Source organism: Emydura macquarii, unplaced genomic scaffold, assembly GCF_026122565.2.
Source record: "Emydura macquarii macquarii isolate MOO-44397 ecotype Brisbane River unplaced genomic scaffold, CSIRO-AGI_Emac_v2 contig_2473, whole genome shotgun sequence".
NCBI classification, from domain to species: Eukaryota; Metazoa; Chordata; order Testudines; family Chelidae; genus Emydura; species Emydura macquarii.
Window position 1 is genome coordinate 10,649,131 of NW_027132610.1, and position 27,272 is coordinate 10,676,402.

At 37.9% G+C, this 27,272-nt stretch overlaps 1 protein-coding gene across 3 annotated transcripts in view; it reads left to right on the forward strand.

The window, feature by feature from the left end:
* Positions 1–25,429, forward strand: part of B3GLCT (beta 3-glucosyltransferase) — a 135,025-nt gene extending 109,596 nt beyond the window's left edge. For all 3 annotated transcript variants that reach the window (XM_067562943.1, XM_067562944.1, XM_067562945.1), the window contains 6 exons: positions 649–718; positions 12,223–12,336; positions 13,967–14,066; positions 14,963–15,082; positions 17,537–17,681; positions 23,073–25,429. In XM_067562943.1, the coding sequence (XP_067419044.1) occupies positions 649–718; positions 12,223–12,336; positions 13,967–14,066; positions 14,963–15,082; positions 17,537–17,681; positions 23,073–23,240 (717 nt within the window). In that variant the 3' untranslated portion in view covers positions 23,241–25,429. The remainder of the gene's footprint in view (positions 1–648; positions 719–12,222; positions 12,337–13,966; positions 14,067–14,962; positions 15,083–17,536; positions 17,682–23,072) is intronic.
* The last annotated feature ends 1,843 nt before the right edge of the window (positions 25,430–27,272 follow it).

Genomic DNA, 27,272 nt, shown 5'->3' on the forward strand with positions numbered 1-27,272 from the left:
AGAGAGAGAATTGTTATGTTTATTGCTTTTCTTGTAAAACAGTGTTTTTCTAGTAACTGTATTTCTTTCCATTGTGTTCTTCTCCACTCTTTACCCACCATTGTCATTTGTCAGTGTTTGTTTAATTCAGATTTTAAATTCTTGGAGAAGGGTGTACTTTAAAGTGCTTTGCACACCAATAACTATATAAAAATGTGTTAATTATTGTCAGTATGTCAATAAAGTTTAACTTTATGAATATTGCTTACACTGAAGCAGTTTTTTCTGATATGTAATCCTTACTACATTTCTGCTTCCCAACATCCTACAGTTTCTGCATCCTACACTACAAGTATTTTGTTACAAAACTGACCAAACAAATGTGACATTTTATCAGTATTAGTACACTAAATCCTCCTATTCATTTTCTTTCTTAATGATTTGTGTCTCTGGCTCCAACCAGAATACTACACGATTTGAAAACAGTCATTGTACAATGTTATTTCAGTTACTTGAAAGTATTGACGCCATAACTTGACAGGTAGAAAATGTATTTTGAACTGTACTACTTAGCACTGTGTTACTTCATACACTATACAGTATATACAATGTAAAGTTAAAAGAAAAGCCTGCAATTACATCATTCATTTTTTCCCCATTTCCTTATAGGGAGACCCAGTGAAGAAAGAGGATATCTTTGTTGCTGTAAAAACATGCCGAAAATTTCATGGAGACAGAAGTAAGTTCTTGATTTTTCAAGATGGAAGATTTATGTAGTACAGGTTAATGAAATTATCTTAATAAACAAGCTAACGTACTAGGATAATTGTTCTATGTAGTTCTATAACTAAATGTTTGTGAAATCTGATGAAATATAAAAGCTTGAATGATTCCAGTTTTCAGAATTTAAGTTGTGTGGTTTGTAGATAAATTTTTGATATTGCAAAGCTATTCAGGAGCACATGCTATTAAGTGTGAAAAAAAAATAGAGAGGTAAAGAGTGACTGGTTAGTTTTCAAAGCTGAATACCTAAAGATAGCCGGATTATTAAAAGTGCTGCACCTCTGGCAGCTCTGATGTACTTCAATGTTGGGAATCATTAGGAAAGGGATAGATAATACGACAGAAAATATCATATTGCTTCTTTATAAATCCATGGTGCACCCACATCTTGAATACTATGTGCAGATCTGATCACTCCATCTCAAAAAAGATATACTGGAATTGGAAAAGGTACAAAAAAGGCAACAAAAATGATTGGGAGAGATTCTTCCATATGAGGAGAGATTAATAAAACTGGGACTTTTTATCTTGGAAAAGAGATGACTAAGGTGCGATATGATAAAGGCCCACAAAATCATGACTCATGTGGTGAAAGTAAATAAGGAACTGTTGTTTACTGCATCTCATAGCACATGAATTAGGGAGTCACCACATGAAATTAATAGGCAGCAGGTTTAAAACGAATAAAAGGAAGTATTTCTTTACACAACACACAGTCAACCTGTGGAACTCCTTGCCAAAGGATGTTGTGAAGACCAAGACTATAACGGGGTTCAAAAAAGAACTAGATAAATTCATGGAGGATAGGTCCATCAATGGCTATTAGCCAGGATAGGCAAGTATTACTGTTTGCCAGAAGCTGAGAATGGGCGACAGGATGAATCACTTGATGATTACCTGTTCTGTTCATTTCTTCTGAAGTACCTGGCATTGGCCACTGTTGGAAAACAGGATAATGAGCTAGATGGACCACTGGTCTGACCCAGTATGGCCGTTCTTATGATCAGTAAAGTATTATGAATTATTGACTTCAGTGAAAGCTGATGGTTGTGGACCACTTATTTAAGTTCCTGCTTATGGACTGAAGAGCCTAGCTTTAGGCACTCAGGGTCTGATTTTCAGATGTGCTGAGTTCCCAGAACACCAATTTAAATTAATGGGAGCTATGGGTGTTCAGCACTTCTGAAAATCAGGCCATCAGTTTTTAAAATATTTGCTAGTGTATTGAAAATCATTGTGCTTTGGTGTAGAATATTTTATTTAGTTTAGTTATTTGTGTGCAACAGTCTAAGTGTTAAATTGATAAACAAGGGTAACAAGATCCCAAAATTGACCTACCTAAATTCATTTATAATCCGCTCAATTTATTCATGATTTTAAAACGCCAAATTTAAAAATATTCCTTCAATCCCAAGTGGCCCAAACAATGCACTGTACTCTCTTATTTCTCCCTGAATGTCAGGAAGCCTTCAAACAATTGGTATTCAGGGAACATTTAGAATGCTGTCAATATAAATTATTGTTGCTATATGGAAACTTAACTACTATTGGATGAGAAAAGAATGCAACACTATGTAATTCTTATCTAAACTGTTTCTACTTCATGTTACTGTATTTAGTTTAACATTATCATAATTCTATGAAAAATAATAATTACTTAGGGAAAAAATTACCTAACATGAATTATCTTGAATTCTAATCCAAACTATTTTTTCCTTTCATATTAATGTCTGCAGATTAAATACAAATATATTCTATTCATATACAAGTGTGTCTTATAAAAAGATTTAATTCAAATAAACCTACAATTCCAAATAAACTCTCTGTAATAATTTGGGAAGCTGCAATCTTGTTTAGCTACCAGGCCCCCCAAATAACAGGATTTTATCAAGCTTATTGCCAGTTAATCTATTTAGGGTCCAGCCAAATAGTTGATACAGGGAAGGCTCAGATCACTCTCAGGTTGAAGCTAATTCAGGTAGCCTGCCTACATTATTAGTTGTTAGGTAATAGCCAATATTTTCAACATAGGGTTACATGAAACATTCCAATACAATTCAGAATGACACAGCTTATTATATTTAATATTTGTATGGCAAATTTAGGTGCAAATAACATGATTTGCCAGGATTAAACATACAACTTCTAACCCATGAAATATGTGTATGTAATCTTTTAGATGACTAAGTTGTTTAACCTAAGGCTGTTTCAGGCGTTTAAGAAACTACTCTATAGGGGCTTTTTTTTTCTGTGGGCTCTATCCACACACATCTGTTCTCTCACATGTGCTACAAGCCATCTGCTGGAGTTAAAAACAAGTGCAAGAATGCTATGGTAGAGGCATCCTTCTGGTAATAAAAAATATGGGAAAAGAAAACAAAACTAAAAAGACAGATGGTTAGCACAATTCTTGTGGTTTCATTCAGCCTCAAGAAGCTGGTACATGGTTGAAAAGATTAGTCAGTGGTCTTACTAGCTTCGATGTTTAATGTTGACACACTTGCTGGCCACCTAAAGGTTACTTGCTTGAAGATGCTGAATCTTAAATGTTGCATATTGCTGGACTCGTACCCATTGGTGGTCTGTTGGGACAGTGGAGAAAGCACAGGCCTCTTTGTCAGGCATTGCATAGCCAGAGGCTAGCAGCCGTGACAACAGACATTGCAGGCAAGCAAATCAGAAGCCAGCAGTAGGGCTTCTTCCTTCTGTTCATTTTTTGAATCTCCTGGCCTGGCTGGTTCCCCGATTTTGGAACTCCTTTCAGGAGCTTCGTGGCAAATCATGATGAGACTCTCCTGTTCTGAAGCCACTGGCCTTACCCAGTGGGAGCATGTTAGGTCACTTTTATGCAAACAAAGTACCTCCCAGTTCCAGTAATTTCAGGTTCGGGAAAGTCCAAAGATCAACATATACCCAGTCAGTTGGTCAGCAGGTCTAGGTGTATTTTGAGACATTTGAGGTCATGGTCAGTCCACAGGCATTAGTCAATCATCCTAAAAAGTCCTGACTCAAAAATAATTTTAAAAAAGCAAAGCTAGCAAAAAGTTGGAAGTAAAATCATAGGAATACACCAACCAGTTCATATTATATGGAAGGAAGGACAGATGTGGTAAAGGAGCATCCATTATTAAATATGTACCAGTTGAGCACTAATTATTTTAACATTTGGGATTATTGCATACCAGAGTTTCATATCCATACATATGGCATTGCAGGAAACATACTACCATAACAATAATGTTCAGTATGTCATGAGCATTCCAAAAACACCTTACATGACATACTATGCATTAGACAATACACAGTTACACTATGAGGGTGAACATGAATGCTACACAGATCACACCATAAGGGTGTACATGGGGTACAGTGTGTCACACTGCCTGGTCCATAAATAACTACTGACAAATGTACAAACTGAAGTGGAGTGCTAATATGTGCAAAACTGAGAAACAGTGCTGAATAGTGAAATTAACTGAAGTCCAAGCTCCATAGTCAGTCTCACTGGTGGTGCAATTGAATGCCAGAAGCTTACCCTGTTCTCTTTCCCTCTGACAGAACAAGTTGTACATGGCTGTACAGGTTGCATGATTGTCCAGCAGTAGAGTGCACAGGACACATCTGTGCATTCTAGTTCATAGAATAGAGTTGTCCATTGACCAACCAACCCCCGAGTTTTCCAGCAGCTTCATTGGTTGCAGGATATGCTACCATGGAGAAGAGTCTGTGGGCAGTGGTGGGGCTGGTACTGGAGCTGGCAGCTGTGCCCAGTTGACCCCCAGGGTAATCAGCTGCTCCATCAGTAGTCAGTCCTGGTCCCTATTCCTTAGTTTGTGCTTGAGGAGCTGGGCAAGCATTGTCTCCTCCCACTGCATATCTTGCTCCTACTTTGCAGTCTGGTACGTTAGGTGGTCATGCATTCTGCACTTCACATCACTGAACATCTCATCGCTAGCCCGCTTCCTTTCCCCTGCTGATTGAGGCTGCTATTCCCAAGAGTCCTGGATGAGCATGAACGCTGGTGCAGTGGAGGTGGAAGTGCCTGTCAAGAGAATGAAAGAGCGTGTTTTTTGTCATGTAGGGAGAAAAAAAGTATCCACTCACTTTATATTCTGCATTAAGACAAGGTCATAGTGCATTTTTGTCAGCCTGGCATATCTTTATCATTTTCAGTATGCTGCCCTATTCAGAAGCTCCTTTTACCAAAATAGCCAGGTTGAGAAGACAGCATGATACGAGTTTCAGATTTACTGCATTTTTAAAAACAATTGTGGCACCTGTTTCGGGGAGTGTAGGGCAATCAAATTAGGGGTCTATTACAAGTCTTGGTGTCAACATAATATCAGGCGAGGGAAGCCCTGGAGGATGTAAATGTTTTGAAGATTGCAGACTGGAAAAGAAATCAGATTTTCCAGGTTACTGGTGGAATCCCTTCTATTTATGTAAAGTTGCTTGGTGACTGAACAGCATATCAAGAAATAGAGAGGGCTGATAAACTACTGAGGCAGTTGTTGGAAGTTTGCCTTACCAAGGAATCTAACAGTCTTGAGTTTCTCCAGCTTGTTCTCAAGCAGCATCTGCCAAGAGTGGGGGAAATTTTGGGCAAACATTAACAGGAAACCATGCTAAGGCTTGTCAACAGAGGAGTGGATTTATCTTCCCACACCCACCTTCATCCCACCCCTACCACAGTCCAGACAGTACTCAGCAAAATGGTCAGAACCAGAAGGCCAAGAATTGAGTTAAAAAAGGGACTTGGATGCTTAATATAACTACTGGGATTTAAAATCCATGCTGCCTGCACAATGCTTTAGTGCCAGGCAGAGTATTAAACTATAATTACATCAGTGTGACAGAATTACAAGAGTATTTGCAAAGATATGCACTTATGATTGCTAAGTCTGTTGACCTTTAGTGACATTTTACAGAATAGTTACAAAGATAGAAAGAACCAGTAGTGTAAGTTTAAATGTTTTTGTTCCTGCTTGGGATCCATCTTGGATCAAATGTATGGGAGGGAAGAGGGCCAGGAAATACTGTGGCTTCTACCCTTAGCCAGAGCTAAACCCAGCTCAATGCATGTAATGACCTCCATAACAATAATATTATTGATCATAATTTGGAAATGGCTCCTTCTTACCATGTTAGTAAATATGGTGGGTAGCATTTACCAGGCTGTGAATCTGATCCCTCACCCTGCACTCCTCCCTCTGTAGGCTGTTTAGTGTGTCTATTCCTAAATAGGTTCTTGAAAAATATACCCTGCTAGCCCATCTGGCTGGGTGAATTGAACCTGGATTTCCACAGTCTGTTCCTGGGACTCCACCTCCTGCTTCACTGTGGTCTTCTCTGGTGCCACCCCCACCATCTTCCAGTCTGATCACAAGACCATGTATGTTCAAAATGTTATGGAAAACAGTGGGTTCTCTGCTTAGGGTGTGGGAAGAGCCTGGTCAAATTCCCTGTAAAGGGACAGTTGTCAGACTTGCCATTGCTATCCTTAGTCTTGTGGTAGAGGATTTTCAATACTCCCTGCACTGCACACCAGTCTGGTGGATGCCCACTTCCACCAGCTTCTTTGAGATGGTATCCGTACTCACACCAGAGGTTAACTTGAACCCTTCGTGTGCTCTGGGTAGTAGGCATTTTGCTGTTTGGCAGAGCAGGGCTAAACTATGTAGAAACTGGAGTAGGTTGCATGGAGATGAAGGATTAAACGCCGAGCAAAGGTATATAAATGGCAGGTATCTTCTGGTGCATAGGGGATGAACAGGAAGTAATAAGTAAAACGACCAGAAGATACAAGTACATGGAATTGTAGGAATGGAAGCCCAGGTACCTGTGCTGTTGCTACCTCCACATTCCAAAGTGGGTGGGTAGCGGTGTGGCTCACAGCTCAGAGTGGGCTTTGCCCCATACTCTCTAACTGAGGATGCCAGCAGAGGTTCATCACATGCCTAGATATGTGTTTAACAGCGTTGAGTATGGATGGTGGGGGGCTGGAAACAACATGCAGCAAGCCTTCAATGCTTCAGTCTGTGTATACATAACCCTTTGAGATAGGGAAACCAGGGCACAGAAGGATTAAGTGCCTGCCCATTATTACACAGAAATAATTGGCAAAGTTGGGAGTAGAACCCTATTTCCTGACTTTCAAGTCCAGTGCTTTAACCAATGGGTGGCAGTGTATCCTCTCTGCTACCTATCTGCCCATTCTATTCTAATCCTGGACACTCTCGTGAGAAGAGATTCCTAAACATTCTGAATAATATAATTGGGTTTTTTTTATGTGGACAAGAATCCCATAAGCATCGAAGGTGAAACCATTACACTTGTTTTATTTATAAATTAAGAAATAGTGTATTTATTACATAAAATAAAATTAAATTAAGCAATGACTAGCAATTGTACCAAATTTTTGTGGTGCTTTTTTGTGATGTTTACAGATGGTGGCTAGGAGTAAAATCAAATGTTGTGTCACTTGTAATCTAAACCAAGATTTGGTCTCTGTGCAAGAAGAGACTGTTCTGCTTAGCCATGCCCTGCTCTTACTAATGCATTACTAAAGTCAAGGCTTTCTGACCTATTTTTTCAGAATGAAATCTATTTTATTTAGTTTATTTTTTTAAGACTTTGTTGTTCTGATTGATCAAGATACTCTTCTGGTCTCCTAGAGATTGGTTATCTATAGCAAATACCTTTTGACAAAAGGAAATTGACTTCTGTAATTGGAGTTCACTGAAGAACTGGATCCATGTTTACTTTCCCACCTCACTGATGATTGAAAAAATACATGTTACTATATTAGAACTAAAAATAAAAAAGGAACTGAAGGCCGGGAGACATGAATGCACAGTATAAACATCCTTCAAGGAACACATGTTGAAGATGGAGGAAAATTCTTTAACTTTCCTCACAGCTTCCAGTGTTGCATAGTGGAGGATAAAGATTAATTGATTCCAGCTTCAGAATGCTCCTTTTTCTTGGTAAGTCATTTTTTATTATATGCCAAAAACTACATTATTGCAACATTAAGGCTGAGAATTTAATTACACATAAGTTAGGCATTTAAAATTAAGAATTTACCACAACTTTAACTCTCTCTTTGGATGTATGCATTTTATGAGCACATGAAAAAAATAAAATGTGCACCCAAGAAAGAGGTGCAATTCAAATATAAACCAGGATCACAATATTGACTTACCATAGTTGTCATCCAGAGGGCAATATTGAAATCTGTTTAAGATTACAAGTAGTAACACATTTTGGTAAAGATGTAACTTTATTCTAACATAGATGCACATTTCCTTTGTATTCATTGCCATATAATGCAACATTATGTAATGTGGAGTGATCAAGTAGTGAAAGTCACTTTTGAAATAGTTTATGTACAAGGAGAAAGAGTTACTAAACTCAGGCCTTCTCACTGCAAGTAAAGAATGCATCTCCTTGAAGACTTCACTCCCTGGTATATAAATGTTTCTATTGCCATTACTCCCCCTCCCCCTTTATAACCAGACTCACTTGCAGTGCCTGACATGAAGGACAGCCATGTCACAGTGGAATGGTGTTCCTGGTTGTCTTTCACAACAGTTGGAAGATGGAGTTTGTGTCAGGGTCAGCAAGAGAAATTAGAGACTGGGTTTCTTTTCCAAAATATTGACAGTTTTATCTTTGAGAAGAAGATCTTCTGATCCGTGTCCAATAGATGTACCCCATCTTTGAGAAACACTGAGCTGTCAGTGTTTGTAATTTTTCTATGTCTTAACAGTACACATTTTCTAGTCATCCATGAACCCTCCAGTTTCCCAATTAATGTCCTTCCAGCACTTATTAATAGTTTTCTTGCGCTGTTGCAGTGCATTGACAGAAGTGTGGCATGCAGAAAGCAGAATTGGAGTGCAGGGTCATGGGGTTTGCTGGCAGGGCTAGAACTGCAGTGGGTTAGGGTGCATTGGCAGAGCTGAGGAGTGCAGGGAAGTTGGGGGTGCACTGACAGAGCTGGGATATGCCATGCCTTTTGCCTCCCCTCACTGCAGCCCAAACTCTTCTCCCCCTATTTTCCCCACTCTTCCACCTTCTAATACCCCTCCCCTTCCAGGAAACATTCAAATGTCTAATTTCCCCCCCCAAAAAAATTCTTGGATTACATTCCCTCCCCCCCCAAATAAAATTGCCACCCATTACTCATAAACTCATCTCAAAACTCCTTTTGTCATAGGTTCAATATATTAACTGAAGGATGAGTTCACAGCCAGCCAGAGGACTGTCATTCATCCAGTCTTTAGTACCTCTTAGTTTAACAGTACCAGTGGGGCAGTTTTTTGGGTGGGTGGAACTTGTAGCTGAGGAACTCCTTGGTCAAATGACCACAAATTTGGATCACTAATGCTGCCTCATGCCCCCTATGAGGCACACTAAATTACAACACAATCTGATTAACCGGTCAGATTACAAGAGTTGAACTTTTAAGCATTTGAAATGGTGGGAACGGAAACCCTCTAACCATTTTTGTTTGTTTGTTTGTTTGTTGTATTGGCATGAGCAGTGTTAAAATGTACATTTTCTTAAATACTGTTCTCAGTTTGAGTTCCATCAAAGAATTAGTGGGTGCTATGCACTATCTTGGATAAAACTTGACAGACTGAGACCATTTGACCCACATCACATTAATATGTTGATATACAGCCCTGGGCAAAAATCCTCCAAACATCACAAATTTGTTTTTAAATGGCAATTTTGTCAGGGCTTTTATCACTAGAAACCCTGGATCAGATGATTCCAGGTGACTAACCCTACCCTGTACCCTCCTGAGGCGCTCCCAATTTCAAAGAAAATCCAACTAAGCATGTTGATTTTAGAAGAGTTAGAAACGTCCACTGTTAAACAGATGTCATGGTGCAGACTTAACTATAGTGGCACTCCCACATCACTATAATAATAGTTACCACAGCATTATAAGCAAAATCTAACACAAATGTAAAGGTAATAAATTCCATAGCCTGGTCAGCATTTATTTAAACATCTTGTACAAAGGTGTTGGATTAAATCCTTCATACAGTATGAATGAAAATACACTAATATTTTATGAGAAGTTTTATTTTTATGTAAAACTCACCCAACCACTCGCGGCTTGTCTTTCACAGAACTATAAAGCTGCCTCTCCTAAATACTGTAGTACTGAAAAGAACAGAATGAATGTTAGGATCATGATGCCATATTCAGAGGCAGCAATTTTATTATCATGCCACTGGACATATCAGCTACTAGGCATTCAACTGTTATGGGTTCGATTTAGTTAAATTGATTAAACCAATGTTGTGTTATTATCAGTAAAAGACAAAACTATATAATACAGAGAGGAAAGCCATAAATCAATCTGGGACACAACAATGCAGCTGGTCAGCTGTCTCAGAGTTAGGTGCCTAACCCCATCCTAGATGTTTTCAACAGATGTTTTCAACAGAGCATTTCACAATTTCTTTACATTACTTTAAATCTAGTACATCTTTGTTACCTATCTTCTTTGAGGTGTTTTCAAAGCTGTAACGATGCCTGTAACAGTCTGTATCTGGTAGATGGGACATATTTTGTAAGTCATACATTTTACACTCCGGTTTTACACAGACCCTGCATGTAACCAGGACAGAGATCTGCAAAGTTTCTTATCTTTGTCTTGAACATTGTATTCCAGAAGTCAGTAAAGGTAAAGTGACATCTGTGCTGTCAGTGGCTTGGTATAGAGTATCAGCAAAATCATTTGTCCTGTCCTGCCTTCTGGACAGGTATGTCTCTGTTCCAAGCACTGAAATTACAGCATTCTACATCTCCTTTGATTATACAACTTCATATAAATAAAAGCATCTTGGGAAGAGCTTATAGTTAAACAAAAACATATATGATATTATATATAATACTGATATTATGTATACTATTAACATTGTATGTGGTGTTTGCTGACACTATAGACCTTACAGACTTTCTCTTATCTGGCTGCAGAGGTATTTGCAAAATGAGAATTTTTAGCAGCCAGGTGTAGCACAAACACCTAGAGGTTGGTGGGTTTGAGTGCATTTCATTGAACTCCCCTGTAATATGTAGAGCAAGAGTCTTGCAAAGGCTACAGCATCTAACTACAATACAGTTTTAGAGTTACACCATTTAGCATGAATATAAAGCATTCTAAATGTAATGAACTCTACTTATTGGCAACTTTATTATTTTGGTTACATAACCCATCTTTTTTAATCACAGTTGTAGTACAAAAACAGCTTCTATGTTTTGATTAATATGTTTTACTTGTAAGGGCTGATTTCACAATGCACCTCTTTTCAAGCAGCTAGCAATAAAGCAATTTACATTCCTGGTTAATAGCTCTGTTGGTGAGAGTTCAGTTTTAGAAATTTTCAGTATAATTTCATTTGTTATCCAGGGACCTACTTCTGCAGCATAAGCAATGAACAGTATGTAACTAAAACTTTCCAACTAGTGTTTTTCCACTTCACCCTTGACTTTGCTGCAAAGCACTCGGGTTCCATTTGGTCAATACAACTATTTAAATAAACAATAGTTACTTATGTTTCTAAATTAGCTATTATCTGTCAAGAAAAAGATCTTGGAGTATTCCTGGATAGTTCTCTGAAAACATCCACTCAATGTGCAGTGCCGTCAAAAAAAGCTAACAGAATGTTAGGAACCATTAGGAAAGGGATAGATAATAAGATAGTAAATATCATAATGCCACTTTATAAATCTATGGTATACCCACACGTTGAGTACTGCATGCAGTTCTGGTCACCCATCTCAAAAAGGATATATTAGAATTGGAAAAGATACAGAGAAGGGCAACAAAAATGGTTAAAGGTAAGGAACAGCTTTCCTGTGAGGTGAGATTAAAAATATAGGATCTTTTCATCTTGGAAAAGAGATAACTAAAGAGTAGGAAGGAGTTGATAAATGTCTATAAAATCTTAACTGGTGTGGAGAAAATGATTAAGGAAGTGTTATTTACTCCTTCATATAACACAAGAACCAGTGGTCACCCAATGAAATTAATAGGCAGCAGGTTTAAAATAAACAAAAGAAAGTACTTCTTCACACAACGTACAGTAAACCTGTGGAACTCATTGCCAGAGGATGTTGTGAAGGCCAAAACTATAACTGGATTAAAAAAGAATTAGATAAGTTCATGGAGGATAGGTCCATCAACGGCTGTTAGCCCACATAGTCAGGCATGCAACCCCATGCTCTGTGTGTCCCTAGTCTCTGACTGCCAGAAGCTGCAAATGGATGACAGGGCATGGATCACTCAATAATTTCCCTGTTCTGTTCATTCCCTCTCAAGCATGTTGGCATTGACCACTGTCGGAAGACAGGATACTGGACTAGATGGACCATTGGTCTGACCTAGCATGGCCATTCTTATGTTCTTATGTTTCAATATGACTAATTATTTTGCAGTACCGATTGTAAAGCAGACCTGGGAAGGTGAGGCTGCCCTTGTTGAATATTATAGTGATTATGCAGAGACCTCCATTCCTACTATAGATTTAGGAGTACCTAATACTGAAAGAGGTAAGCTTCTAATATCATTTTGGCAGAAAATTTCATTGTATGATGAGTATAAGTTTTCAAGGTGAAATGTCTATTCTGTGTATAGTAAGTTATGCTCAAGTGTTACATTTCTGTAGCACACTCCCCTGGAATTAAAAATAAACTAAAAATTCTTCCTACTAATCATACAAAACAAGAGATGGGTGGAAAACACAGTTCCTTTAGACAGAATTGTAGTTTTTCTTTATTATGATTTGGTGCCTAGCTACTATGGACATGGGCACAGTAAATATACTTAAGTGGACAGTTTTCTGCCTGCTGAAATGTTTCCTTCTGCCAGCGCTAGTCTATGAATCTTGTGATGAACAAGGTTGTTACAGTAGCAGTGTCAGGGTGATACATTCATAACAGAAAACCTCATATGATGCCAACTGGTTGCTGCAGCATGAAGCATTTACAAGATGGTTTCAGAGTAATTTGTGCCTACTTGTAGTATGCCTGTGTTTTTAAACATTGAAACTAAACAGAAAAATCAAACAGTATTTTCTTTAAGCACGTAACATAGTAATTTAAAGTAATAATTTAGGGTGCCCTTGAATAAAAAAAGCCTTTGATACTATGGCTTCAGTGGATTGTTCATTCTCATTTTCTTGCCTTCTTTCACACACATCACTTGGTGCATTTATTTCTCTTCAGTGGAGAGCATAGAATTGGAAATATTTGCTGTAAATCCATTTTTATTATGTTAATAGATTCAAAAATAAGTAAAAATAAACAGAAGTTCTCAATGCCAGGATAAAAAAAAGCAGTTTTTAAACAAAAATATTCTGCTGTTTGTCAGAATGTTTTAATTGAAAAAATATCAACTACAAGTGATTTTTAGTGACTATTAGTGATGTATAGTTTGATCTTTCTTGAAGAAGTTTTTAGCTTTAACTAAGTTTGAATGACACTTTATGTCTCTTGCTATTTTGATTTTAATCAAGGGTGTCTCACCAGCTATAAAACATTGCTTTGTATTACATTTTAAAGCCTTTGCTTTGGAGAAGCTATCAGGAGCTATGATTTAATCTTAGTTAATGCCTATAAATTTGATTATTCCATTGGTTGGTTGTACCTACTCAAGTCTAATGTTAAAAAATAAATAAAAAATACTGACCTGGTGCACTATAAAGTTTCTTTTAGGGTATGAATATGTGTATAGTACATTTCATCTATAGATCTCAAAGCATTTTATAAAGGAAGTAACTATATTATCCCCATTTTACAGATAGGAAAACAGAATTGAATGGTCTTGCCCAAAGTCACCGGTACATCAGGGAATAGAACCCAGGTCTCCTGAGTCATAGATCAGTGCCCAGCCCACTAGGCCATATTGCTTCATAGAAAGCATTTTCTGTGGGTCACATCCAAATCAAATGCACTCTTCATAATACAACTTGAAATATGGACCTTAAGCTCCTTTGCCAGTTTGTCATTATCTGCAAAAACATGTTTTATCATTTTGGTCAACACTGTATTCAGTAAAATTTATCATTGTTTAATTTACAAATAATTGTTTACACATACACTCACTCACACCCACCCACTTACTCACTCACTCTTACTTTAAGACAATGTCTTTTCTTTCTCTTATTTCTCTCCCTTTTAGGTCATTGTGGGAAGACTTTTGCCATTTTGGAAAGGTTTTTGAATCATAATTTTTCCAAAACACCATGGTTAGTCATTGTGGATGATGACACCTTAATAAGGTATGAATTACAGTATTTCAGAAATGCTCTTGATTCGTATTAATAAGAGTTTTAAAATATTTACTTTATTTATTTTGATTTATACTCCAATAAATAGGAGCACTCTCTTTTGCACCCTATATTCCTGGACTCCTTTTAAAAATACAGTTTTCCTCTTATAAAACCTCCTATAACAAATAATGTATACATATAATAACCTAGCAGCCTACTTGGAATATGTGACAGTCACATGTCACAATCTATTGATGCAAGAACATATAAAGTGTTAGCTGGTTGTGGCTAATCTTAGGTTAACACATTTTCTAATGCAGTGCATTTTCCCGATGTAGAGCAGATCCTAGAGGAGGGCTCCAAACTCATATTCAGTCCTAACAGCTATCCCTACCTATATCTAGGGCTTGGCTTTGCTAGAAAATTGTCATGTTCAAATACAATCTAATTTTCTAAAGAAGAGAAGCCCTAGAAATGGTTACTAATCGCCTATGAAAGAGAAAGTAAGTTATATATTTTATTGCTTTCAAAGAAAAAGCAAGTTGAGAATTTGAACAGTCATGCAGAAGCAAAAAAATACCAGAAAAATACCAAGTATACTCTGAAATTAAAGACTCAGTGTTGCTGAGGAACATACTTGTTTCTTTTGAGTTAATCATTTGAAGTATTATGAAATATGTTTCAAAGGAAATAGCCTAATTAGCTTTAAACTTGCATTACAAAGTTCAGATTGCCTGACTGTTTTTCCTGGAATTCCCACAATTAATTTACATGTATTTTTCAGTACTGTATTCCAAAATGACTTTTCAGTTGTCAACTTAAAGATTTTGAAACTTGTTTTAAAATAAATATATTAAATCAGATATAGACATTTGTTTTTAATTAAATGAACTCTCTCATTTTAGTATCTTTAGGCTCCAGAAATTACTCAGCTGCTATGACCCGAATGAACCAGTGTTTCTTGGAGAGCGTTATGGCTATGGATTGGGAACAGGAGGATATAGTTATATCACCGGCGGAGGAGGGTAACTTACTTTATTTGAACTCCCACCGAGAGCTAAACCAGTCACTCTTTCAATGCAGATATTCATATTGACAAAAATAATAATGTTCACCTCTGTGTGATACATGATATAATGTAGTGGTAGTAAAAGGAAGAGGCTTAACAGCACAGTTATTGCCTCCGGTTAAGAATATTCCTCTCCCTCTTTGTCTATGGTGTGAGTGAAAGTGATTGTCTCCCTTTTGATTTTTTAACTCATGTTCTGGGGAGGTAGGCGAGCATGTTTTTTAGTGTTGGTACCAATGGAAGATGGTTTCTCATGTAGAGAGATTGCTGCAGATAGATTTTTCCAGGCCTTATGGTTGAGAACCATAGGTTCCAAATGGATTTGGTGAATGATTTGTGTTTCAGATGAGTATATCCATGATCTTCTAGGTTCATCCAAATACCATTAGTGAGACCCATCACTTGTGGTTCCGATCTCTGTCCCTCTTGCTTGATGGGTAGAGCCATTATTCTATGTAGTTAAATTAAAAACTAAATTATTCAGTCCCATGCTCTCAATACCCTTAACATTTCTATTCTCCAGGGGAAAAAAAAATTCTAGTAACTCAGTAGACTCTTCATGTGTCCATAAATAAATAAGACCAATTGGCTGGCGTAGCATGGGAGTGTGCCTGTCATTCTTAATTATGCAGAGTTTACCCCTTCCTTAAGGAACCATCTTTTGATGCTGGGGTGCTTGCCAATTACCAGCCAGATTTTTTATATTTTCTTTTGTTTGTTCTGTGATTTTTTTTACTATACCTTCTAGAGGCATCAGAGCTTTCTGGTGCTCAGTTCTTCAAAGATGTGTGTATGAAAGAGCTCACTCCTCCTTCATATCTCTGTTTATTGTTGAGGGGATTTGTTGAGGGGATAATAGTGAGTCACGTTAAAGATCTTGTAATCATTTTGACCATGCCCTCTCTGTTATCAAGTGGTGGGTTTTTTAATGTACTAACTTTGTACTATTTACTTTATTCTTCTATGACAGCTTCTCAACAGCAACACATGCTGTTCCAGTCACAAGACATGGTTATTGTAACTCCCTTTTTTTAAGGTTCTCAATACAGTTCCTCCTTTGCTTGCAGCTTGAACATAACAGGTTATGATTATATTGTGCCTGTCCTTTATTCTTTTTTCCCGTTGGCCTGGCAGATTGACTTTAAATTGGCACTGCTGATTCTAAAACCCTTAACAATATTGATCCTGATAATATTCAAGACTTACTCCTTGAATTTTGTATTGGAGGTACAAACCCAAGTCTGCACACCAGCTGCCATTTATGGATTCTGTTATAATGAGTGAACTCAACCAGGTGATTTTTGCCAAAAAAGAAGAAAAAATCTCTTGCGGAGAGGTGGGTAGCCAACCCAGAGTATGATGAGACTCCTTAACATCATTTTTAGCAGCCATATATGGTGCTGGAACTGGATGGACACGGAATGTTAAGGAAGAGAGTATGTCCTCCATTGCAGAGCTCTGGATAATCATGAGGATTCTGTGAAGCAGCAGCTATCAGAAGCTTATTCTACAGGTAGAGACCTGAAGGCATCCATGCTGTAGATGCTATTTAAATGAGCAGTCGTAGGGAGCCAAGTTGAACAATAAAACTTTGCAGCACAGTTTAAGATATTGGTCTCTTCTGTGGACAGATCTCTAATATATGATTGCAGTATGTAACATGTTACAGGAAAAAAATGGCAGTTCAGGTTTAGAGTTCTCTTTTTTTAAATACTGCTACATTCTAATTATCCGGCTGGTAAATTTGAACAAGATAGAAGAAAAATACAAAATGTTTTTACCAAACCATACAAGAAGCAAATCCAAAATAAGTGGAACTGACAAAAAAAATCTGTTAGAAGTTAGACATTTTTGTCAAGTTACATTTTTCTTAGCTTAAAACATTTTTCACAGTAGATACTTCATTAAATATTTTTATAATTGCATTTTTATTAGATAGTTTCAGAGGAGGGGAAAAGATGAGCATTCAGTTAATATAAAAACACACATCAGCTTCAAACACGAGACTAAATTCTGTAATTACAATAAGATTTCTGAATACGCCATATCTCCTATCTATATTATCAATTCCCCCAAATAGAGCTTTCCCCTCATGCTACATCAAGAAAAAAGTTAGGAGGTAAGGATTATTACCAAGTAAAATGTTGGCTAATTAATATTTTCTGTAATTAAATAAACCACATCACTATTGGATCTCAGAGTAAGTATTTCTCAGAAAAATCCTCATCAAGAATTCAAGCCTGAATGCTGTCTTCTCACATCTTGCACTTTCCCAGATATCATGAACTAGTGGACTACATCCCATGTTGTGATTTTATTCCACTGAGCAAGTTGTAATAAATGGAAATTGATTACAGATACTATATTGATAATGAGTGTCTTGTACTTTTTGTTTGCTTTTATTGTTTAGGATGGTTTTCAGCAGAGAAGCAATCCAAAAACTACTTACCAGTAAATGTCAGTGTTACAGCAATGATGCTCCAGATGATATGGTCCTTGGAATGTGTTTCAGTGGTTTAGGAATCCCCATAACACACAGTCCACTTTTCCATCAGGTGAGAGACACATTTTACAAGTATTGAAAACTGGTATTTATTTATTCATTCATTTGAACTGCATCCAACTCCTTAAAAGTACCATATAAATTGGACCATACCAATAATTATCAATTGTCCCAAACTCAGACACTCCCAGTACAACCTCTCCCTGCTCACCCCTTTCACCCAGAGAAAGTCTAATAAAACAGATAAAGTAGATTTTAAAAAAATGTAAAATGCGGGCAAATACATATTTTAATAGTGCTACATAGGTGTCTCAGTCCACCCAAACCTCCAGCAATGACAAAGACTTAGGGCTACATTTAGTTATTTAGGCACCTTGTGGGATTTTCAAAAATGATGAGGTGCCTAAGTCTGATTGGGAGTGCTTTTGAAAATCCTATTCTGTTCATCTGCCTCTTTAGGCACCTAAATACCTTTAAAAATCTGGCCCTTAAATACTGTAATGATAGGTCCTATAGAAAAACCCAACATACATGAGTATTTACAAACTCTAACAGTAGTCTCATCCTGACTATATTTGTTATGGGAAAGGGAGCCCCAACAAAATGTCTCAAAAATTGAGGAAGTAGAGTGGCAAAAATTGTTTCTACTAGCAGAGACCTGTAAAAACTAACAGGCATAAGAGCAGGCAAAAGTAAAAGGTGGAAGGTCATCTGGTATGCGGGAAAGAGGAGAGATGCTGTTTATATGCGTCAAAATTGTACATGCCTAGGGAGGTTGTGGAATCTCCATCATTGGAGATTTTTAATAGCAGGTTAGACAAGCTCCTGTCAGGGATAGTCTAGATAATGCTTAGTCCTGCCATAAGTGCAGGAGATTGGACTAGATGACCCGTTCCTTCCAGTCCTACAATTCTGTGATTCTATGTTTTGGAAATGTTTTTGAGGAGAGAGTATCTAAGACTCCTATCTGATTCAGAGATTTAAAACTTCTAGAAAATTTAATTCCTTATTTTATCATAGGTGTACCTAACCATTTTTTCTAGTTTACTTAGCAAACTCTAAATCCATCCTAATTTGTTAAATTCTTTCATATCACCTTTCTTCAACGTTAGTTTACAAACCTATTCAGGTAATGTTCTTATGACATCCAGAAGGCTAATATAAAAAAATTCCAAAGTTCATAAAGCTTTTTAAGACCGCTTACCTCCTGCACATTTTGTCAACTTTCATAACATATCAGTTTATGTTTTGGATTCCCTTGTAGATCTGTGATGTGATTTTTTGCAAGGAAATTAATCTTTTTAAATTAATACATAAATAATAATACATAATAAAAAATTGGATAAAAATAACTTTTTCCATCCTCAAACATTTGTTCTCCTGTTTGATATATCAAGCAAAATATCATTTTTTATTTCCTAAAATTAATTGCTACTTGTACTATATTTTTGAAATAAGCTGTAAATATGTCCTTAATTATATAGGGTCAGATCATGTCTTATTCTGTATGTGAATGCAAGGGCATGAGGAGGAATAAAATGCTCTTTTCCTTCTTAGCGCAAGAAGTGCTGCTTGCTGCACATATGGGTAAGCAATCTCCAGAGCAGCATCCTTCCCTCACGCAGATGGGTGTTGGAGCATGGGAACCTTGTCTCTGCCCCTCAATCTGCCTAACAGTTTAGTTATGCCAGGGCACTGGGGAGTATAGATAGGTGGACACATCACAGTGTCCTTCCTTGCAGGAGGAACAGGGAGGAGGGGCAATAGATTGTGACTCCATGAGTGACAATCTCCTTCTAGGGTTCCTGCCTGCAACAACTCTGCCCTTTAGTCTGGGACAGACTGCAAACTGACGATCGAGCTAATCATGAATTCAAATTCACTGTCACATTTTTACATGAGCACTAGCCAGCAAAACGTTACATAATGTGATCTTTGTGTTCTCTTCCATATGCAAAATGTTTTAATACACACCTTAAAAATACCATAGTACACATGAAAAATTATTAATATATAAAGTTTAAACCATCCATATGAAATGCACCTTCATACATTTATCTAGCAACTACTAGAAAATGTATGTAGAAAGTGCTGCAAAAAAAATTATACGACATGCTGTAAGAGAAATGTGATTGTTAACGTACCAGGTCAAGGCTGTAATGATGCATGAAGTACAACTTTGATTAAGGGTCTTAAATATAGTAATGGAAGTAACACAAGGGAGTGAAAAAGACACCATGGAGCCACTGAAGTGACATGAGAAGATAGTTTTTTATTCTAAACCCACTTATGACACTTCCCACTGAACTTGAAAAAGCTCCTTTAAGCCTGACATTTCTCACACTTAATCTTAGGTTACAGCAGAGGGGTTTTTTAGCAGGAAGTTTTGAGGTAAGTTACCAGCTATCACAACCCTGGTCAAGCTTTCACTGCTGGACACTCACAGGCTGCTGTGTTCAGACTCACGGGCTGGGCTCATGTGCTCTTAAACTGATCCTGGTCACTTGGTAGGCTTCAGACACCATCTCTGGCTCCACACTTGAGCACTGTAAAATATATATAACTGTGAAGGTTGGTGATAATTGTATACAGTAATTGAATCCCCAGAGCATGAAATAAAGGATCAAATAGAAAAAGAGCAATCAGGAGAGTAATATATAAGCATCTATGATGATATACAAAGTCATACATTTTAAAGTCAGTTATCTAAAGTAATCTGATAGATAAAGATAGTTGTAATTAATACAGATGTTGTTAAAGCAAATTTGTTCCTTATCAACGCAGCAGAAGATTTATATAAATGTACTACATTTACAAAATAAACTAAATATTTAGATTACTGAAAGGTTTTTTGCCAGTCTCAAGTGAGAATAGTTCAGTAATTAGCTATGTCAAAATAAATTTCATAAGGTCATCAAATCCACAGATATTCTCCTGTATTGAGATTTTCAAAGGGCCTACAGGTGTTAGGCTCCCTCTTGGTTCTTCATTGTTGTTTATTTTTAAAGTAAGCATTTCCGTAGCTTAAATATCAAAGAAAAAATCCCAAGAACAGGATTCTTGTTAACATCAAATTGTAATGCTTGATTGTATGAAAGGAATATACAAAGTACAGCATGAAAGCACTATGTAGTGTTCATTAGTACATCCACAGTAATGGAAGTCTACAATATCTTGTAAATTAATTTTTATCTTAGCGTCCTTTAAATGCTGATCTCTTTTTTCCTATTATCTTTGTTACTACAGAAGAAGAAAAATCTTTTCTTACATTATTTATTTCTTTGTCAGAAATAAAGTTCTAAAGAACTAAAGTTCTGAGGGAGAATAAAATCTTATTCTGGGAGTTTATTATATACATTTTTACTGAAATCCTCTTTGCAAGTAGGTTTATACTAAAGGACAAATTTAAATATTTTAATGGGAACAACTGCAAATGAAACTTGTTTGTTTTACATAAGTGCAGTGCTCATATTCTGTTCCATCATAGGGAAAAGTGAATAAAATTGTTGCACTGAGAAGTCATCCACATATGGGTTGGTTTAGATTCTGTCTCTTTCAGTATAGCTGACAAAGGGCAACAATGTGCAGATACCTGGCAAAGGAGTAATATCTCATGGAATCAATCATCTTTTTCATCATAAGAGCCTCACATTTTCACATTTAATCTGCATGGTGGTAGGGTCTCAAACTTACCATCCCGCCACATTGACAGTTCTGGCATCCAGCATTTAGGATTGGAGCAAAAAGTATGACCCTAAACTTAGGTTTCTCTTCATAGAATCCAAACAGTGCATAACTATATTGCGTGTCTGTTTAAAATAATTAAAATATTTTTATTTATTTTCTACTAGAAGTTTTGTAAAAGTTAGAGGCCCAAAGGAATGCAGTGTCCTTTTTTACACAAAGAAACACAATGTAGTTTTTGTTTGTATGTTTTTGTTTGTATGTTGGCATGAATGTATGGATGATATAAGGGAATGCTACTTTGGTAAGTAATTTTGGGCCAGATCACAGAAATTTGTGACTAGGTTGAGTGTCAAGACAAGATCAGGTAATACCAACACGTCATACAGATTGGTTCCCTTATAGTGAACATAACACATAGCCAACAGCTATAACCAATAGCCTTGTTGAACAATAACGGACAAAAACACAAAAAGCAATTTACAAGACGATAAAACAATAACCAAACAAAATAAAGAAGAACCACAGCAACTTTCAACTGGTGTGACCACATTGTAATGTTGGAGGTGAGATTGACTAACATTTTTTAAAATTATAATACATACTGAAAAACCTATGTTAAAAGAGAGTTATTTAGGTTGCAAAGTCAAGCACTCAAAAGTTAGGAAATGCCCGATTTATGGTTGCCCATATAACCTTAATTCTGCCCCCGTCTGCATCCATGCTAGGCACATCCAGCAGCTGCTCCTGCAGCTCTGAAGCATTTAAAAATCAGTTTTGTGGCAGCTGTAGTGGCACTTCAGAATGTTTGTGTTTAGTTATTATTTTGGCAAATTTTCCTGAGGAACACAAGTGAGAGAAGGGAAATGGCAAAACTTACAGGGAATTTCACAGGACAAAGAAAAGATACTACTTTAGCCCCAGGACTTTCTTCCTGCCCAATTCAAAGGTAAGCTGCATCAACAGATGTTAAAGCTTCTCAAAAAAGGGTTGTAAGACTCTTTTGTAATGGAACGTGTTAGGCAACGAATATATAGCTACTAGCTATAGCTACTAGCAACCCTTAAAATAAAATTATAAAATGTTAATGCTTGTTTTGGGATTATCTGGGGTAAGAAGGCCTGGAATTGAGTCGTGAATAAAGAAAACCACTAGAAAAAATACTTGGCCTGGATTCTTTCCCACTGGGTTTTATTTGTTTTTGGTGTACCTGGCTAGTTAAGATTATTCCTCATTTCCATGTCTGTGTTGTTTTCAACTCAGCAAAAACTGTGAAATCAGCTAGTCTTGAAATCATTTCAATATAATAACTTCTAAACTGGCTGGTCCCCTCAAAACAAACAAATGAATTGTGAGTTCATTCTACCTTTATATAAACTTTTGCAGCTTGGTACAACATAAAAAATGTAATACAACATAATACAAACAATTACGAAAATATTTTAACTGTTTTCCTTTATCTTACTACTTTTAACCTTGTCTAGCTGAGTAGTAGGACTCAGACAGCATGATGACTGCAGTCCTTAAAAGTCAAATGATTGCAAATCAATGCATGCTAGTCAGCTTAATAGAACTATGTAAAAATGCAGTAATAATATAGAATCTTTTACAGTAATATGATATTACTGATGTCAAAGCATTTGAGATAAGAGAGGTCTATTGAGTGATGATTCTTTTTCCAAAATTCACTTTACTGTTCTAAAACAGCAATTTTTAAGCCAGTGAGAACTAGTATTTTATTTTTATACTCCCATCTTAGGCAAGACCAATGGACTATCCAAAGGACTACCTTGCTCACCAAATTCCGATATCATTTCACAAGCATTGGAACATTGATCCAGTGAAGGTGTATTTCACATGGCTGGCACCAAAGATGGAAGATTCATTTAATGAAAGGAAACAGAGACATATTAGGGAAGATTTATAATATATAAAATCTTTATAATGTGCTGCAGTTTTGGTGTTGTGTTGTACTACTTGTCTGCCATATTGCATAGAACACAATGTTTCAGTCCAACATGTGTTATGCTTGTGACAAAAGGAAGAGGGAACTTGCTTGATTTTTTGTATATATGTGGTTTGAGGGTTTATTTTTAGAAATACCTTTGGCTTTGAATCTTGTGACCATTGTATTTAACATTTTAAGTGTCTTATACAGGATATTTGTATGTTCTTTTTTGGATTTCTTTGTCAAACACCAGCAATTCACATATTTTTCCCTCACTGTCTAGTAGTGGCCTAAGTTCCATATTTAGGGACCTAAAACATCTACACCTCCCATTGACTTAGAGGAACTTCTAGATTCTTGAAATCGGTCAGAATCAGGCCTAAGGTAATAATAGGGTAGGGAGGTGTGACTGTATTTTATTGAACAGTGGTCTGGAAAGAAAAAGTTATATACTATACTTGGTATCGTTTTCAAATAGAGACATTGCAGATACAGGGGATAAATGATTCCCTTTGAGTTTGAATTACTATAGCACCTTTAAACAGGTTAGCTTTTGTAGGAATTATCACCTTAGGAAATCCAAAGGAAGGTCTGGTATTCTTAAAGTGACTACAGGATGTCACCATAGTTCATTTAAAAACCTAGGTGACGGTTTCTCTCTTTGGCAAATATAAATGTTTGACTCTTAAGGAATTTTGAAAATCTAATGTTTAGATATTTATAACATTCACATCACCATAGTTTCTAAGTGCCAAGCTAAAAAATAGTTTATAACACCCCTAATTTATATCATCTAGAGCAGTGCTTCCCAGCCTGTGGCCCAGGGGCAGAAGTGGCCCGCGGAAGCTTTCAAAGTGGCCTGCCTCTGCCTCCTCGCTGAACTCCTTCTGTCTTCTGCAGTTTGGGGAGGTGGGGGACTGCTGGCAGAGACTGGTGGCCCTTCAGGGCTGTAAAGTTGATATCTGTGGCCCTCGAGCCAAAAAGGTTGGGAACCACTGATCTACAGTATATATAATAAAGAAACAAACAAAGTAATGTAATGCATATAATATTAACATGTAAAGAGTGCTGCATATTTGAATTTTTTTTGTTTGTTTTCTTTGTATAATTCAGTTTTGTAAACATATTTGTATAAAATCTAGTTTTAGTATATTCTGAACTAATTTTTATACAGTAAAGCATTTTTTTTTCTTTTAAGACAACAGCATATGGTGTGTATATGCTGTTATCTAACTTTGCTTGCTATATTGTAACCAAATGCAGGGTCTTAAAAGCCATATTACTGAAATTGTTTGTTCATGTTTTAAAATATTTTCTGTAGTTCAGCACTTGATTCAGTTCCAAAGTAATGAGATACTTACTCCAGATCTAAATGGGGAAGTAACTCAGTATTCACTGAGAAGTATGCACATTTTTGTGAATACAGCTTGTGGATTTTTAAGTATTTGAATAGTGATCACATTCCAGGCCCGCCGACAGGAATTCCAGGCCCCAAGGCAGAACAGTGTCACCCCACCCCTTCCCTTCTGTGGCCCCACCCACAGTCTGCCCAGGCCACAGCTTCTCCCCTGCTCTGATTGCTCGCCACTGCATCCCTCTTCCCCATCGCTTGATTCCTCCTCCTGTCTTCCAGACTCCCCCTTCCCCCAGGTGGCGAGCAACAGCTGGAGGGGCTGAGTGGGGAAGGAGAAGAGGGATTCAGGCAGCGAGTAATGGTGGGGGGATGCGGCTGTGGGGAAAAGTGTGTGTGGAAGAGAGGAGGGGGGGCCAAATGGGAATATGGGCTTGTGGGGAGAGACTTGGTGAGTGAGGTGAGGTCTGGGGTGAAGTGGGGGTGAACTGTGGGCAGGAGCCACTAGCTAGCCTCCCCGAGGGGAAACTTTCACCCCACCACCCATGGCCTGGGCCCCTTTTAAAATCTCTGGGTCCCCTTAAAGTCATTGGGCCCCCAGGCAATTGCCTCCCTCTGACGGTGGGCCTGTCACATTCATAGTGATTTAAAATAATGTTGAAATAGGAGTAACCAACATAATGTAACTCTTTCTTACCACTATCAGTGCCTTAAACGGTAGACACTTCTACTAATACCAGAGCTACATTCTTTGGTACTGTGGATGTACTGTTAATTATGTTTACTGTTTAGAACTGCATGAGCCTAAACCTGAATAAAAACATACTTGTTTAAATATTTGTGTGCATTATTCACATCCTTCTTCAAAGACCAAATACACTTTGGAATGTTTAAACTCATTATCCAAATGAGCTTGTGGCAAATACCCCACAGGATGTTATATATAAGTTAACAAACCAGAGGTCAGTGATACCAATATAAAAATAGTTCAGTGTTATTCTTTCTGGTTCCTGACCTCTTTCCCCAGTCCACACAAGTTGGCTGTCTCTTTCTTTGCAGATGGTCAAGGCAGATGACAAACTGTTTGTTCAGTGCCTAGCACAATGGGTTCCTGGTCCACAAGGGGGCTCCTAGTTGTTACTGCAAAACAAATAATATGTAGTATCACCAGGCTGGTCTGGGGGCATTATGACTTAACCATCCAAAAAAACCTAAAACCACACCTACCAAAATAAGACACTCCAATGCACACACTTCTCTTGGGGAGAAGGTGACTGTAGTGTAACCCCCTTCTATTTCTGGGTTACTTGGGAGCCGGCAACACTCACCTGTGTGCAAGGACGCTTAAGGTTGTTAACAACAAAGGAGATCCTGAGTATCCCAGCGGTGATGTAGGATAGGTGGGAATCCTCTATCCACCCCCCTGCTGCAGTCCCTTTACTTTTAAAGGAATTTAAACTTGGCGGTGCCTCCACCTGGCTGGCCCCTACACATGCTTAATAGCGGGCCTTGGGAGCTTCCAGGACTAAACCTAGTCTGATGATAATAATAATAATAATAATAATCTGAGACATAGGTCTAACTTAACAATTGCAATTATGCAAACTAAACATCCAATATACATAAATTAGAGTTAACACAACTTTACTTAAATTAAAGAAATATGGCATAGCAGACTGAAATTAAACATCACTATTATGTTAAATCCACAGGGCAGTTGAATAAATCAATTAATAAAAATAGTATACAGCAACAAATGAAACTTGTCTAAACTTGCATTTACACTGCCACTGTTTACCCCATCTGCAGAGTGTACACTCCCCAAGAGTTCAGAGCCCTAACCCCTTGCTTGCGTGGGCGCACCTGAAGATCTGAAGAAGACAGCACTCTGTGGGTTCAGTGTACCAGTTCAGCCCAGTTGTCAAGCTGGAGATTTGGAGCTGGCCCAACCAAATGTCTGCAGTCCTGGCCCTGCTTGAAGGGACTCTCTCTCTCTGCCTCTTCACAGGCTCAGTCAAAGTCTCTCTGCAGTGCCCCTTCCTTTACATGCCCTGCCCCAAACAACGCAGGGGGCACTCACACTACCTTTACTGCAGGCAGCTCCAGGCTCAGTCCCTGCCCTGGCTTGGGCAATGCCACCAACCTCCAAAGCTCCCTGCTCAATCAGGCTCTTAGCAGCAGCTTCCAGCCTCAGCTGCCTCCACCCTAGCACCAAAATGGAGTCCCCCACATGCTTTTTTCTGACTCCCTGGAAGAAGAAGAGTCTCTCTCCTTTTCCCCAAGGCATCATGGGAGTTGTAGTCTCCCAGGATCTTTCCAACTGTAAAACTCCCAGTCAAGTCCCAAGGCCCCTGAAGTACAGGGTGCCTATGTTAGCAAGGTGCTGTGGCCTTCCTCGGAGCCTGGGACCGAGGAAGCGTCGCTCTGCCCCCACTGGACAGAACCAGGCCCTGCAGGCCCAGCCACCTGGAAGCAGAGGGGTGGAGCTAGTCCTGGGGCAGGAAGTATAAAAGACAGGCCCAGCAGCTCAGTGAGGAGGAAGCTACTGCTGGAGGCAAATGTGCTTTTCTGGAGGCTGCAGCCTAGGCTTGACCCAGGCCCTGCAATGGTTTGGTGTAGATGACCTGCCAACCACAGGCCCGAGTGACTGGAGGGGGCTG